Source organism: Dendrobates tinctorius, unplaced genomic scaffold, assembly GCF_039654945.1.
Source record: "Dendrobates tinctorius isolate UK_male_01 unplaced genomic scaffold, ASM3965494v1 ptg000079l, whole genome shotgun sequence".
NCBI classification, from domain to species: Eukaryota; Metazoa; Chordata; class Amphibia; order Anura; family Dendrobatidae; genus Dendrobates; species Dendrobates tinctorius.
Genome location: NW_027361747.1, coordinates 19,892,465 through 19,908,693, shown reverse-complemented (window position 1 = coordinate 19,908,693; position 16,229 = coordinate 19,892,465). Strand labels below are relative to the sequence as shown.

Below are 16,229 nucleotides of genomic sequence, written 5' to 3'. Positions count from 1 at the left end.
TGCTCCCCATCTTTTCGCTTTGTATGCACCAGTCAGGACACACAACCTGGATTCATGGGGGTCGGGCGAACACCCCCTTTACAAGCTGATCCCCCCTGAACCCAAAGCTTCAGCGAGTCGGTGAACATTGTCAGCTAAAGGCAAAACTTAGCTATTGATGTAAAAGGAAGTGGCGACACCGTTAATGGTGCTGGTTAGATGGCCGACCGTGACTGGCTGTGTATGGGATGGGGAATGTAGACGGAACTTTATTGGGGGTTAGAAATTGAGAAAAGTTACTTATGATTGCAGAATCACTGTCATCACTTGATGGATATTTGTATATTAACTTTATTGTAATATATTCCTTTCTAAAAATGATCAGCAAAAAAATCTAAAATAAAATTGTATCAGTTGTGGAATAGGCCTAATACCAATCAATTTTAATCTCCACCAGGGGACAAGAAAGTGCTGGCATTGTGACGAGCGATGGAGCCGCGGTGCCAACATATAGAGTACACAAGGTGAGCTTTGCCGGATATCTTTGGCTTCTCCTTAAGACAGGCCGTTAATATCAGTCATGGTGCTAATAGTGTAACTGTTCCCTGATGAGCAGGCACCACAGGCAGAGTGAAGATGTACTTTACAGTAGTCTGTATTGTGTCTCCGCCAGTCACAATATGGTGAGGAGCGGCTGGACGCTGCTTGCGGCACCTCCCACGACACTTGATAGTAGGATCGTTACTCCCATTCCTCATGATCAGTGTGATTAATAAGCCACACACTAAACTTCTGGGAATACTTGTAAGCAGGGCTGTGGAGTCGGTAAGCCAAACCTGCGACTCCGACTCCTCAATTTCCCTTCCCCTGACTCCAACATATATTGCTTATATTTAAGTGAAAAATTTATTGTAGTACAATGTGAACATCAGACACTTAATAATTTTTATGATACAATAATCAAGACATTTAGATAGAACATAATATATTTATTGGAATACAACTTTAGAACACAAAAAACTGTAGTAAATTGTAAATATGTAATACACTGTGTAATCGTTTTTTTTTTTTTTTTAATATTGTAATCACTATGGAATAAACTATGTAAGTGGCAAAAAAGTTTTCAACGAAAACATACTAAATAACATTTGTGCAGTCTATGAATTTGTTCTAAGAAATAGAATTGCCTCCATCAGATCCTCCTTCATAGATGACCTAAAATCTGACCTAATAATTTTAAGGCCAGAGAACAACCTCTCTACACTAACTTGGGTTGGAGGCAAAGCCGTAACCACATGGGCAACATCTCTAACAATTTCCAAGTATGAAGGAATTGCCTCATGCACAGTCAGTTTTGATGAACGGTTGAATTTTTCTTTTTCTTTGAGAGCAAGTGAAACATTTTGCTGAAATATGGTCAATCTGCTTGCTATAGGAGACGGAGTGAAATCATCCAAATACTTGTCAAACTCCTCATCTGATGAGGATGAAGATATGGCAGCAGTAGCTCTGTCAGGACCCAAGTCCTCTTGCGCCTGGCAGTCCTCCTGTAGGCCACTCATCTTAACTGCTACCTCAGTCAGAGCTTCTTTTCCTTTAGTAAGCTGTTAATCATCAAGCAATATAGGATGACTTGGGTCCACATAAACAGCTGTAAGAATAATTTTATTTTCCAATAGCTGTGTGTCTCTCCGTTTCATTGAAGCAGAAATGCCATCTGCGATTAAATCTCCTCTTTGGGACAGGCAAAATAGCAAGTTCTTCCACTCCCTTATGAAAATGCCAGGAGTTAAATCCTCAGCTTGTAATTTTTTAGTCACAGTAAATAGGTGATTAAGCAATTCCTTCAATTCAGCCACCTGTGTCCATTGACCTTCATTTAGGGTTTCCTGAGGGTTCGCCATATCTATAAGAAACTGTTTTAGCCAGGATCAGAACTAGGGGGGGGGGGGGGGGGGGCAGAACCTCATACTCTTCTGCAGAATCTCATACTGCACACCTCAGCTGCTGCAGAACCTTATACTGCACACCCCTACACTTGAAAATAAAGCCTGCACCTTAAGATGTGATGAATGCAGTCTATTTATTCCAACTATCAATTGATGTTGATGTGTTACTCAAGACTAGCAATGCCTGTCCTGGGCTTCCTTTTGGGCAGCTATGAGGTGTACCTGACTGGTGCTAAAAATAAAAAAAAAAAAAAAGTGTTAAGGCCCCGTCTCACTAAGCAATCTCGGTAGCGAGATCGCTGCTGAGTCACAACTTTTGTGACGTAACAGCGATCTCACCAGCGAGATCGCTGTGTGTGACAGCGATCAGCGAGCGGCCCCCCTGCCGGTATCGCTGATCGCTGCAAGAAATCTCTGGACATTTCTTTTGTCGCTGGTCTCCCGCTGGCCAGCACACATCGCTGTGTGTGACAGCGGGAGACCAGCGATCAGGTGTAAAAAATAATAAAAAAAATAAAAAATATAGTTATTCTCACCTTCCGACGTCCTGTTCAGCCATCCTGTTCAGCCGTCCTGCCTCTCTCCACGCTCCGGCCCCAGTGATCCTTTGCATGAATGACCGCAAGACTTTGTTATCCCGCGAGACCGTGACATCTCGCGGTCATTCATGCAAAGGATCACTGGGACCGGAGCGTGGAGAGAGGCCGGAAGACTGCGCGGGACATCGGATGGTGAGAATAACTATATTTTTTATTTTGATTCTATTTTTTACAGGATGGCCAGCAATGCCGGGCGCTCGGCATCGCTGTGCTGATCGCTGGTGAAGCTGTCTGTGTGACAGCTCACCAGCGATCACATAGCGACTTACTAGCGATCCTGACACCTTGATATCGGTGTCGGGATCGCTGGTAAGCCGCTTAGTGAGACGGGGCCTTTAGTCTGTGTGCTATCCGGCTTTCATTCTTTTTGGTACAGATAAGATATGGATAGAGCAGATTTCTAATCTGCTTTTGCTATTGAAAACATTATCTATGAGCTCAAAAACCTTTCAAGTGATGCAGGGTTTTAAAAAGTTGATCTGCTTTTGCAGCTGAAAAACATATCCTCAAAAAACGCAGCAAAAACGATGTGTGTGAATGTAGCCTAAGGGTGGTTTCACATTAGCGCTTTTTAAGCGCACGCACGGCCGGGGGTAGCTCCGCCCCCGAGCCGGCTCTCTGCCCGGCGTGCCCGCCCCTTGCTTGTAGCGCCGCCTCCTAGCGCACAGCGGCGCCTGCGATCGGCGCACCCTATCTTTAGCATAGGGTGCGCAGATCGTGCGCAGGCCGTGCGCTAGTTGCGCTTTGACCTGCGCTGCGCACTTTTGACGGTGCGCCGTGCGCGCCAAAATCAAACTTTTCGGATTTTGGCGCGCACGGCGCACCGTCAAAAGTGCGCAGCGCAGGTCAAAGCGCAACTAGCGCACGATCTGTGCACCCTATGCTAAAGATAGGGTGCGCTGATCGCAGGCGCCGCTGTGCGCTAGGAGGCGGCGCTACAAGCAAGGGGCGGGCACGCCGGGCAGAGAGCCGGCTCGGGGGCGGAGCTATCCCCGGCCGTGTGTGCGCTTAAAAAGCGCTAATGTGAAACCACCCTTAGATCAGGAATAAAACAGCCATTTATAGGACATTTCATAACTTTCCCAAATTCCTATGAAAAAACATTCAACACGTTCTGCATTGAGCTACTGTACCCAACTTATTATATATTGTCGGAGTCGGACCACTTTATTCCGACTCCACGACTCCGACAGCCCTGCTTGTAAGTGACTAACACTGACCAATTTTCTTCTCCTCCCTTAAGGGCATGGGTCTGGTCAACCATGTGTTCAGTGAGGAGAGTCTGAAGAAGCTGAACATAAGCAATTTGGGGATTGGCCACACAAGATACTCTACATCCGGAAATTCTGCGCTAGAAAACTGCCAGCCATTTGTGGTTGAGACTCTTCATGGAAAGATCGCGGTAGCTCATAACGGGGAGCTAGTAAATGCCCGCCGGCTCAAGAGAAAGGTAAATGGTGATGTGAGCCCCCATTCATGTATATTACTCGCGCTATTGAATGAGGGATTGAAAATATTTTCTATTTCAGAAAAGGAGCATGTAGTGTGGCTCCAAGACATCTCTGTAGCTGGTAAAAATTCATGTGCGGTCAGCAGACCCCCATACGTGTAAGATAGGGAGCAGAAACTGCCTCCTCCACCCTTTTAGGCTGTGTGCCCATGTACAGTGGATGAGATTAATAGAAATACCATGCCTACTGTGCTTTTTTTTTTTTTTAATCTGCAGTAAGGGACATGTCGATTTCTCTTGTGAGAACAGTCTTCTGTGCGGAATTTTCCCATAGGCTTGCATTACATGCGTTAAACCCGCAGTTCAGGGGAAAAAGAAAACACCGCATGCGTTGTAAGTGCCTCTAAGCAGGTGTTTACAGCCTGGTTTAACCTAAGAAATAATTTAAAAAAAAAAAACTTTCCTCCTTCCTTAGTTTTGATAACCACCAGGCAAGGTAAAGCAGAAAGCTGTGGGCTGATATCAGGCTGGGAAGGTCCCTGATTATTGGGCCCTTCCCAGCCTAAAAATACCAGCCTGAAGCTGCCCTAGAATTGGCGCATTACATTGATGTAACCCACCAAATCTGCAGTAGTCCAGAAAAGGACACCTGAAAAACGTAAAAAGATTTTTTTTTTTTTTTTTTAAAAAGACAGTCCCTTGTTCATCAATTTATTACCCAGAATGCACAGGTCCAATGTGCATCCACAATCACCTATTCTGTCACCGGAGTCTGTAAATAGCAGTAAAGTGATCACTATCCACAGGCGCAGGTTAGTGATGTCGGCCCTCATGATTGTCGCCGGGTCTTCATGAATGCAGGCAGACTCTGTGGCTCTGCGTCGTTGTCACGCCTGTGAATAGCGGTCACTTTACTGCCGTTTAGATGCCGAGACAGAATTGAGGAATATAGACTGTATACAAGTACAGCAATAGCAATTAAACTCTGCCTGTATGCCGGCTCTGATCTAAGCTCTCCCTCCTAGATCCGCTCTCCCTGAATTGCTCCCAGAGGGGAGTGTGCCGGGCATCGCGTCACCGGGTCTGTATAAGACCCGATGGCGATGCGGCCAGCCAATCACAGTAAAGAATTAGTGTGTGGCAGGCAATCCCTGCATGTTTATTGGCTAATAGCCGTGAAACGTGTGGTGGGGACTCAAGCACCCGCGATACTGGACGAGTAACCAGCGAACCCGATGCTCAATCGAGCTGTGAGCGTGCGCTCATCACTAGTTCCTTCCTGCTAGTCTCTTGTAAGGATGTACCTGCTTTTACTGAGCCGTAAACCTGGTGAATTGTCTGTTATCTCGGTTCTTCTGCAAACGCCGCCGCCATCTATAATGTCATGTAGTCTTGTGTATAAGGATCCTCTGTACGGCTGTCTGTTTTATAATTATGTGGTGCTGTGAGCCGGACTCCTTGCTTTTGCTTTATTTCCTGGTTTCTAGTATCTACAGTAAGTAATTGCCCCCATGTTCAGGATGAGGTCTGTGTTATATGGGTGTAGCCTGATGGGACTTGTGCTTCTCCACAGCTGATGCGGCACGGCATTGGTCTGTCCACCAGCTCCGATAGTGAACTGATCACGCAGCTCCTGGCCTTCACACCGCCTATGGAAGAAGACCACTCCGCGGATTGGGTGGCTCGGTAAAGTATTATTTGCATTGTTAGACGGGGGCATCGTTTTAATGTATTATGAGGACTATGGGATATTGAGGACTATGGGATATTGAGGACTATGGGATATTGAGGACTATGGGATATTGAGGACTATGGGATATTGAGGACTATGGGATATTGAGGACTATGGGATATTGAGGACTATCGCGCTCTCTGCCTGCACAGTCACTGCAGAGCGCAACGCTGATGAGCAGGGGGCATTGATGGAGGTGAGGATGCAGTTATTTTGGTTTTTTTTGTAAGGGAGTCAGGGGCAGCAGCAGCATTAACAGGGGCCACTCACTGTGCAGCATTAACAGGGGCCACTCACTGTGCAGCATTAACAGGGGCCACTCACTGTGCAGCATTAACAGGGGCCACTCACTGTGCAGCATTAACAGGGGCCACTCACTGTGCAGCATTAACAGGGGCCACTCACTGTGCACCCTCGGCTTATACACGAGTCAGTAAGTTTTCCCAGTTTTTTGTGGCAAAATTAGGGGGGTCGGCTTATACTCGAGTATATACGGTAGATGGTTTTGTGGAAAATCGAGCTCTCTGTGCATTTGAAAACAGGAAAAAAAGCAAACAAAAAACTTTTCTACACTTCTATGGGGTTTTTAATAAGAGTGTAAAAGACTCAATTGCATGTAAAGGGAATCTGTCAGTAGGATCATCCCTCCTCAGCAGTCTATATGGGCATATAAGTCATAGGAAGCGGAGTAACAAAATACCTTGATGTCTGTTGAAATATGTAAATGAGCTGTTCAGGGCTATGGGCTGGGCACTGGTCTGTATGAGACTCCGCCTCCAGATATTATTGTGGCACATGTTGTTACCATGCGTCCAGTCATGGGCACGCCGACGTCAGCTGATGGCCTCTGATTCGCTATCGGCACAGGGTGCAGACTGGTTCCCTTCGCCACAATACATTTAAGCCAACTCTCCGCCCTCTGACTCATATCCAGCTGAAGCTCTCGCTGGTGCCGGAGGCCTCCTCTTCACCTCCGGACCACCAGCTACACTGGCGGTATGTCCAGCCCGGGGGTGATTATACCCGACACATCTGCAGGTTGCTCTCGGCTTCCAGCTCACAGGCAGACAGGGCTGCAATATTGTTGCAATACAGCAGAGCTTAGAGAAAAGCAAAAGTGTTTGTAAGAAGACAAGGTTCAGTTCTCCTTTTCTGTTAGTTACTTGTCTCACGCTGGGAACTCCTCCTTCATGTAAGATACTCTAGGGGTGGAGTAATCTTCCAGGCAGCGTTTGCCCCCAGAGCCTGGAAGAGGTAATTTACATACAAGAAAAATGTTTATTTCTCTGGAATAAAACATCGGATCACAGATATCAAGGTATCACTTTATTCAGCTTCCTATGTCCTACATGCACATATAGACTGCTTAGAAGGGGCGACCCTACTGACAGATGCCCTTTAAGTGCAAACTCCCAAATGCAAAAAATATGTAAATTCAGCACCAAAAATCCAACATCTGAGTGTATTAATATTGCTTATTATGGTACAGACTATATACTGCAGCTTATGTATCATCTTTGCATGTGGGATCATGGCCTAATAATGCACTGAGATAGCAAATCTGTGTATGAAATTCTATGTGGACATTAAGCCAGCAAGGATTGTGGGCCGATGTCTGCTCTAACCGAAATGTGGACTGCAGCTCTGGCCTTGAACACTGACACTAATTCTGGATCCGCATATAAAGTAATGCAACGTATTTTTAAAGCCCTTATGTAGTAATGTGTGACGTGCACACTGTTTATTCCAGTGTCTGTGTTAGCCCCCTACCTAGGTTTTTATCCAACATAATGTGTGCGCTACATTTCCATCATGTCCTATAGTTGTGTAAGTGCTTTCCCCTGGACTGGGCAGAATGTAACAAGCCCACCTCTTTACTGGTAGCCAATGTGACCGGTCCGCTAACTCTCTTCTATTCCTCTAGAATAAGAAACTTGATGAATGAGACTCCGACCTCGTACTCGCTGCTCATCATGCACAATGGGGATATCTTTGCTGTACGTGATCCATACGGCAATCGTCCTCTCTGCATTGGGCGGCTCATCCCTGTGAACAGTGAAAAAAGAGGTACGGCTAGTGTAGTGACTGCGGTCACCTACAATCTATCCTTATAGACGCAATGACTGTTAATGTGATGTAAACGTTTGAGACTTGTGGCATCAAAGTGAAGACTGCAGGGAAGAATCAGAAGCCATGCTGAGGGCAAAGTGGCCATGTATGTGGTTACATATTACATGGCCACCTAATCCTTCTTTGTGTGTAGTGGTCTTATGGAGCCGAATATTAGAGCCCAGTATATTACAGCAAGACACGTTTTGTAGGACCCTATAGTGTGTACGGATCTATAGCCTTGTGCTCGGCTTCATCCTATGCAGAAGCAGATTTCTGGGAAACTTGAGAGGGAACATCAGATGCCCCCCCAACATAGACGTCTGTACAAAGACCTCAGCCCAAGATATTCACAAGATTGAGTCACCAGAGAAGATAAGATTATAAATCCCTAAAACAAACTGCTTCTATCCATAGCATAGTGCATTGTGCAACTCTGACCATGAAAATATCTTCCTGTTCTGTTCATGTCATGTTGCAAAGTTTGAGGTACGTGAGCAAGTGTTTTTACTTTCCTAGTTTGAATGTCCCATACCCCCCCCCCCCCCCATATCTTCTGTCTCAAATTTTCATCTATAGTTAAAAAATTGTTTAAATTGGCTGTCATCAATATTACATAGGTGGGGGTCTGACACCCAGCACCTACACTGATGAGCTGGTATTTGCTCCAGAAGCTTCTGGATGGAAACTCAGAGCTCCACTGAAAAGCTGAGCACCGTTTTTAGTTTGTAGCACTTACTGCCAGATACTGCAGAATGGCTGCTACCTTTTTGAATAGGAACAGTTCTGCAATATCCAGTACTGGGTGCTACACACTTGATGGAGCTGCACTTTGCTGCTTCATTCAAAGTATTTGCATCTGATCATTGATGGTGTCGGGACCCCATGTGTCCTGTGGGTAAGTCCTCAATATGCTGTGATTGGATAAAGAGTGCTTAGGAACCTATACTGAGCAATAGCATAAACCTCCCTTCACATGTCCTGATATTTTCAGTACTGGAAATACCAGTACCAGGGGCATTCGTGTACAATCCGTGTGACACATACTGAAATAGAATTCAGAATAAAAACAACACGTTTAGATGTGCAAAGATAATGAGGTATATGTTTGACATATGCATAATTGGTGCAATGTGTGTGTAGTTTACTGTACATGTATTTAGCTAATAGAAAAGGAAAAATGGCATGGAGCCCCCCCTTTTTTTTTTTTTTTTTTTTTAAATAACCAGCTAAGGGAAAGTAGGCAGCTGTGAGCTGGTCTTTTGCTGGGAAGAGCTCGATATACATGGAGCTTTTCAGAATATTATCAGCTCACAGCTGTCTGCTTAACCTTTACTGGTTATTAAAAAGCGGGGACCCTAACATAACGCTAATAACCAGCTGTGGGCTGATATTAATAGGCTGGGATGGTCCATGAATACTGGCCCCTTCTCAGCTGGTGTTATTGTGTCAGGGAGGGTCCAAGGTCTATGGAGCTTATCAACCTATTATCAGTCGGCAGCTGTCTGCTTAGCTTTTGCTGGTTAATAAAAATATGGGGGACACCACTCTATTTTTTAGCTAAATACATGTATAATACGCTACACATGCACAGCACTAATTGTATATCTCAGGGACATCTTTTTATCTACACCATATTTATCTCTATCTTTGCACATCTAGCACCTAAACATCTATGATTTTCTATTCCAGTATGTGGCACACGGACGATACGATTTGTCTGCTGGACGTATTGACATCAGTGGAGCTGGAAAAGACTTGTCCACATGTGGGTCACACAGAACACACTGATGTGCGCAGACCCATAGAATTAAATGGGTCTACTTGTGTGTCTCCAGTACATGTGAAAACTGTCACCGCATGTAACGGAGACAGACGTGTGAAGGGGACTTAAAGCTGTTAATCAGTGGTACTGGATGGAGCTGTTCAGAGTTGAACCCTACATGGCATGACCTCCTCATTGACCAGATTAGTAGTACTGCCAATTGGTGAGGGGGGGGGGGATTTCAGATTAAAAAATGGCCATTGCTTACAGATCGGCTTGTTCTTCTTAAGGGCAGTTGGATAGTACGATTTTTACCATTCAAAATGTGCGGCACGTGGGGGGGCATGGCCTGGCGCGGATGTGAGAGGACGTGAGGCTGAGGAGCTCCACTGTCATTCTGAAGAATAATCCTTAATAGGCCGACATAACAGAGACCCGTGCACACTTACTGCTGTGGTGGGTGGCCGAGTGGAGACACCGGGAGTGAAGAAGAGTGCGGAGATGGGAAGGAGGAGGCAGAAAGACGTCGGGGAGGACGGCAGTGTGGCTGCACAAGATGGCGCCGGGAGAGTGGAGGAGGCACAGAGACTGACTGAGAACTATGGCAGAAGGTCACAAATTATCCAGAAGCTGCAGTGCTTTGCAAGGGAAGATGAGGGGGGCACCGGAGAAGGTACTGTGCTGGAGGGAGAGAGAATGAGCAACGAAGCTGCAGGAGAGGCTGAAAGGAGGGGGGAGGGGGAGTCACTGTCTCTGAGTGTGCATCTGAAGAGGAGGATAGTGAAGCTGACGAGGAGGGCCCTGAAGGGGAACCAACTTTAAAAGATGTCTTTCTGGTGGTATTGTTCTGTAAAAAAACACTGACTAAGTTGAGCAGCCGGGTTGATAATATTAAGGAAGAAATTATTGGAATTAAAGAGGCACTAAACAAGGCAGAAGCTAGGATGGGTGCTGTGGAAGAGAGAGTGAGCACCACTGAGGACACTGTAAATAAAATGCAGAAAACTCAGAACCAGCACACGCAAAAGATTTCAGAAGTGCACTTAAAACAAGATGATCTAGAAAATAGATCTAGGAGAAACAATCTTAGATTTGTGGGATTCCCGGAAAAAGTAGAGGGTAACGACCCCACTGACTTTACTGAGCAATGGATCCTATCTAAAATTGGCAGAGACACACTCTCCAGGGTGTTTGCGGTAGAGAGAGCACACCGCGTTCCCCTGCAACCCCTCCCTCCGGGTAGTGCCCCCCGTACAATGTTGGCCAGGATACTTAACTGCAGAGATAGAGAGAGACTATCCTCCGGGAGGCTAGGAAGAAGGAGGACCTCATATTTAATGGACGCCGTATTGAAATATATCCGGACTATTCAGCAGAGGTTCAGAAAATGCGGATGAAATTTGGCGAGGTCAAGAAAGGACTGAGAGTGCTGGGAGTGAAGTACTCTGTTATATCCCGCCAAACTGAGAGTAGCAGCTTTGGGGTCTGTTCAGTTTTTTCCAACCCCAGAGGAGGCCGTCAAGTGGATGGAAATCAACCACTCCAAACTAAGGGCTGAGAAAGAAGGAAAAGGCTGAAGAAGAAGAATTTTTCGGACATTTTTTCTCTATTTTTGAATCTGTGCCCCGCGACGCCTGGGTACTCAGATCTATTTTTGGGTCGTAGATCCTGGGTGTTTTTTTTTTTTTTTTTTTTTTTTTATGTTTATTGAATTATCCATGTTAGAAAAAGTTATGTGGCCTATTGGGCATGTTTGTATGTGACGGTGGGAGCGATGTACGCCCAAGTGAAGGAGGTTCAGTGGCTATTCGAGGGCTCACAGTAGCTAGGTGCCAGTTGCACCCTCTCTCGTTGGAGAGAGAGAATCTGTTATACGGGGAAGGAGGGGAGAGGGGGGGCGGGGGGGATATGTTGTGGGAGAGTTTTCATACTGCAATGTGATAAAGGGACTACAAGAGACCGACTACAACTGATGTTCATAGGACATAATGAGTGGTGATACAAGAATTCTAAGTTGGAATGTGAGGGGGGTTTCAGATCCAAGTAAAAGAGCGGCAGTCATGGCAGAAATTAGAAAGCACAATCCAGCTATTACGTGTTTACTAGAAACTCACTTGATTAAAGGAAAAGAAAAATGGCTAGAGAAAAAATGGATTACCCGGGCCTATCACTCTATGTATTCGGCCTACGCAAGGGGAGTCTCTGTACTGATACATTCTCATGCTCACTACGAGGAAATTGAATCTTGCGTAGATAGGGATGGGCAGTTTGTTTCCCTGAGATGCCGAATTTCTGGTGTATGTGTGATCATAGTGGCACTTTATATTCCACCCCCATATTCGAAAAAGAAACTAACAAGAGATTTTTGAGTGGACGGGTGGGGAGGGGAATGTGCGGTGTTAATATTAGGGGACGTTAACAATGTCATGAACAAGTATTGGGATCGTGTGGGAATCGGGGGAATTAACCCCAGGAAGGATAGGATGACTCCATTCGGGACATATGTTAGTGAGATGGGTATGATAGACTTATGAAGAGTGCGGAATGAGGGGAACAAATGCTTTTCGTGTTATTCGTCCTCGTATCATGCCTTATCGCGCATAGACTTAGCATTAGGTAACAGGGGCATGAACGGAATAGTTGGGACGGTGGAATATTTACAGAGAGTTATCTCCGACCATAAGGCAATTGAAGTTAGTTTGAGACTGGGAGTGGGAAAAAGGAGGAGAGTAGGGGGGACAATACATCCGGAATGGCTCAAATGTCTTAATATGGAAATTATTAAAAAAGATCTTATTGAATTCTTCCAATTAAATGAAGGTTCTGCTGACTCACTTATAGTGTGGGATACCATGAAAGCATATTTAAGGGGACTATTCATACGAGATATTTCGAGACGTAAGACACAAACGAGACAGGTAAACCAAGAGACTACAGACAGATTGAGCAGGGCAGAGGAGGAAATGATACGTAGGCCCAGTATCGCCACTAAAAAGGCATTAAAAAAAGCACAAGAAGAAGTAAATAAGTTATATTTACAAGGGATAGACAAGAAAAGGGCATTCCAGAGAGCACTGTTCTATGACGAAGGGGAAAAGGTGGGACACTTACTGTCAGTGATATCTGCGGCGCAGAAAGGGTCCACACAGATATATAAAATTGTCAAGGAGGATGGGGTAACTCATAAAGCCACCTCTGGGATATTGGAATGTTTCCGGGAATACTATGTAAAATTATATACCTCAGAATTGGGGGTTAGAGAACAAGAAATGGATAGATACTTACAAGAGATAGATACCTAAGTTAGATGATACTGATAAACAGAATCTGGAAGAATTATTTACTGTAGAGGAAGTGGAGAAGGCTATTCTGTCATTGGCAAATAATAGGTCACCTGGCTCTGACGGTATCCCGGGAGAAGCATCTAAGGAACTAATAGAGGTCGTAGCACCTAAACTTAAGGAGGTATTTGAAGATGCAGCGGAGAGAGGGGCTTTGCCGAGGTCTATGAGGGAGGCCGTAATTGTGGTTATTCCTAAGGAGGGGAAAGATGCCTCATCCGTTGAATCCTATAGACCCATCTTGTTATTGACGTCAGACGTTAAAATATTAGCTAAAATGTTGGCGATAAGAATGTCTGGGGTTGTTCAAAAATTGATACATCCAGACCAATCGGGTTTTTTACAAAATAGATATACCGCCATTAACCTACGTAGACTCTTTCTAAATATACAACTCCCGGCAGATAATGAAGGGGAAAGGGTGGTGGCATCGCTGGATGCACGAAAGGCATTTGATAGGGTAGAGTGGAATTATCTATGGGCAGTATTGAAGTTAATGGGATTCGGACATAGATTTATTTCCTGGATTAAATTATTATACGTGGATCCAAAGGGGTACATTAGGATTAACGGGGAGACCTCGGAGTCGTTTGGGTTGTTCAGAGGAACTCGTCAGGGATGCCCCTTATCGCCGTTGCTATTTGCGGTGGCGATGGAGCCATTAGCGATTAAAATTCGTAACTCCACAGAAATACAGGGCTTCAGATATGGGAATCTGGAGGAAAAGATTGCCCTATATGCAGATGACATACTCCTTTTTCTGCAAGATGGGGGAGATTCGTTGACTAAGGTTATGGCCCTTATAGAAAGATTTGGATCCTTTTCCGGATTGAGAATTAATTGGGACAAATCATGTATCATGGGGATTGACCGGGAATTGGGATGTCCACATATAGGTGGGGTGGATGGACAGCTGAAAGTATTTAATGAATTTAAATACCTCGGAATATGGGTATCAATGCCTATATCTAGATTTCTCGAATTAAACCTGGATCCTTTATTAGTTAAACTTAAAGCCAAGATGACAGCATGGTGTAAACTAGTATTGTCAATAGTAGGGAGGACGAACCTACTTAAAATGATGATGCCTCAGTTGGTGTATATTCTCCATAATACCCCGGTGTGGATCCCAAAGAGAAGATTTTATAAAATTAATACTATTTTTAGGGAACTAATTTGGGGGAAAAAAAAGCAAAACTTAAACTGGAAGTGCTCCAAAGGGGGAAGGAGGGCTGGCGGCACCAAACCCATGGATATACTTTATAGCAACGCAAGGGCAGCACTTCAGAGGTTGGCAAGAGGAGGGAAATTTAAATGTTATGGGAAAAACTTTGGCCCAACTGACCAATAAAAAAATATTAATACAGAGTCTGGAGGCGGGATGCTTTGTGAGTCATGGAAAAGGACTACCTACTTTTAGGTTAATGCATAAAATATGGCAAAATATTAAGAGTCTCAGAGGAATTGGGGAATTGACGACATACATGCCTATTTGGGATAATGCAAGCCTATCAGAACTGTGTAAATTGAAGGATTTTGGTGATTGGGAGAGGAAAGGATTACAATATATGTGGCAGTTACTGGAGGGGACGGAAATCAAGCCATTTTCTGTATTAAAAGAGGAGTTTGGGCTCTCGAGCAGCGGGGAGTTTCGATACCTCGGTCTCAGGCATGCATTCCAGGCACAGAAACATATGACACATATGACAGTACAAAAAGATGTTGTGTTGGATTATGTGTGCGCGTCTGGGGGTACGAGGGGAGTTATTTCCACCATTTACCGGGACCTATTGTACTCCCACATGATTAGGTTTCCCCTAAAGGCAAAAGCTAAATGGGAGAGGGAAGTGGGACAGATAGAAGATGAAATATGGGACACTATATTAGAATATATACCCAAACTTTCATTGAGTGAACCAGGTAGGATATCGCAGCTGTACATCATACATAGAACGTATAAAACCCCGGAACTTATGGAAAAAATGGGCCTGAGGGACAATGCGGAATGTCCAAGATGTAGAGTTGAGCCCGCGGGAATGTTACACATGCTCTGGTCCTGCCCAAGACTCTCTTCATATTGGGGGGAGGTTATTGAACAAATTGAGAAGATATACCAATGTGGAGTGGGAAGGGACCCCATAACGTGTGTGTTGGGGTATGTGGAGGAAGTGTCTGTGGGAAATGCATATAAGCCAATTATAGCAAAACTTTTATATGTTGCCCGTAAACTGATCGCACAAAAATGGATCGATGCCGAGCCCCCAACGGTTAGGGAATTTATTGTACGAGTGAACAATGTAGTTCGTTAGAAGAAAGAGTTTATAGACGACGACACAAAGAGGTGCATTTTGAAAAACTTTGGTCTAAGTGGTTGCAGTAGAGTCAACCTTATTGAGAATGTCTTATGGCAATTAGGCTGGGGGGGCTTTCTTATGAGGGGGGTAACTCGAATGTCGTATATTATTATTTTTTTTTTTTTTTTTTTTTTTTGTATATGTTCTGGATTTTGCATAGGCTTTTGCCTGCATGTAATGTAAACGGCATTTGAATATAATAAAAAATCTTTGGTTCAAAAAAAAAATGTGCGGTACGTTTCTATAGATCCTAGTACAAAAAGCTTTTCTAGTGATCAGATGTGCCAGTGCTGAGAAATTGATTTGAAGCCATGCACGTTGGCCTGGGTGTGCTTTGGGGGTTTGTAGATGTACTTGTAGTGTATTGACGCACCCCCAATGTACTTCTGGAGAGGCGTTCACAATGATTCATTTTTGTAATCTCTCCTGTTTTATGTAGAGAAGAACCGATCAGAGACGGAGGGATGGGTGGTGTCTTCAGAATCCTGCAGCTTTCTCTCCATTGGTGCGGAGTAAGTATTGGTGTATATGCAGTGCTGACAGCTGTCCTGGTTTTTAAAGGGGTATGTTCACCGCGAACATTTGACGTATCCTACAGATATCATAAAAGTCACAGTTGCTAGTTTCGGAGAAGGGACAGTATGGTGTACTGATTTCATTTAAGTGGAAGATATGACCGTGGGACTAGGGGCTCGCTTTCCACTTGGGTGTGGAGTTGCACTTATTGGACAGGATATGCCATAACTGCTTTATTTTGAGAATTCCCTTTTAATGCCGCACATGCTGTAATTTCATCCTGGCTGAGCTGTTGTATAACTTTATACAACATCTGTTTTGTATGTGTGTGTATATATATATATATATATATATATATATATATATATATTTATTACATATACAGTCATATGTAAAAGTTTGGGCACCCCTATTAATGTTAACCTTTTTTCTTTA

General features: G+C 44.5%; 1 protein-coding gene across 1 annotated transcript in view; it reads left to right on the top strand.

The window, feature by feature from the left end:
- LOC141096781 (amidophosphoribosyltransferase-like) overlaps positions 1 to 16,229 on the top strand; it is a 28,073-nt gene that overhangs the window by 6,968 nt on the left and 4,876 nt on the right. Inside the window, exons 2-6 of the mRNA XM_073583587.1 lie at positions 437 to 503; positions 3,771 to 3,977; positions 5,551 to 5,663; positions 7,634 to 7,776; positions 15,718 to 15,790. Coding sequence (XP_073439688.1) covers positions 437 to 503; positions 3,771 to 3,977; positions 5,551 to 5,663; positions 7,634 to 7,776; positions 15,718 to 15,790 — 603 coding nt within the window. The remainder of the gene's footprint in view (positions 1 to 436; positions 504 to 3,770; positions 3,978 to 5,550; positions 5,664 to 7,633; positions 7,777 to 15,717; positions 15,791 to 16,229) is intronic.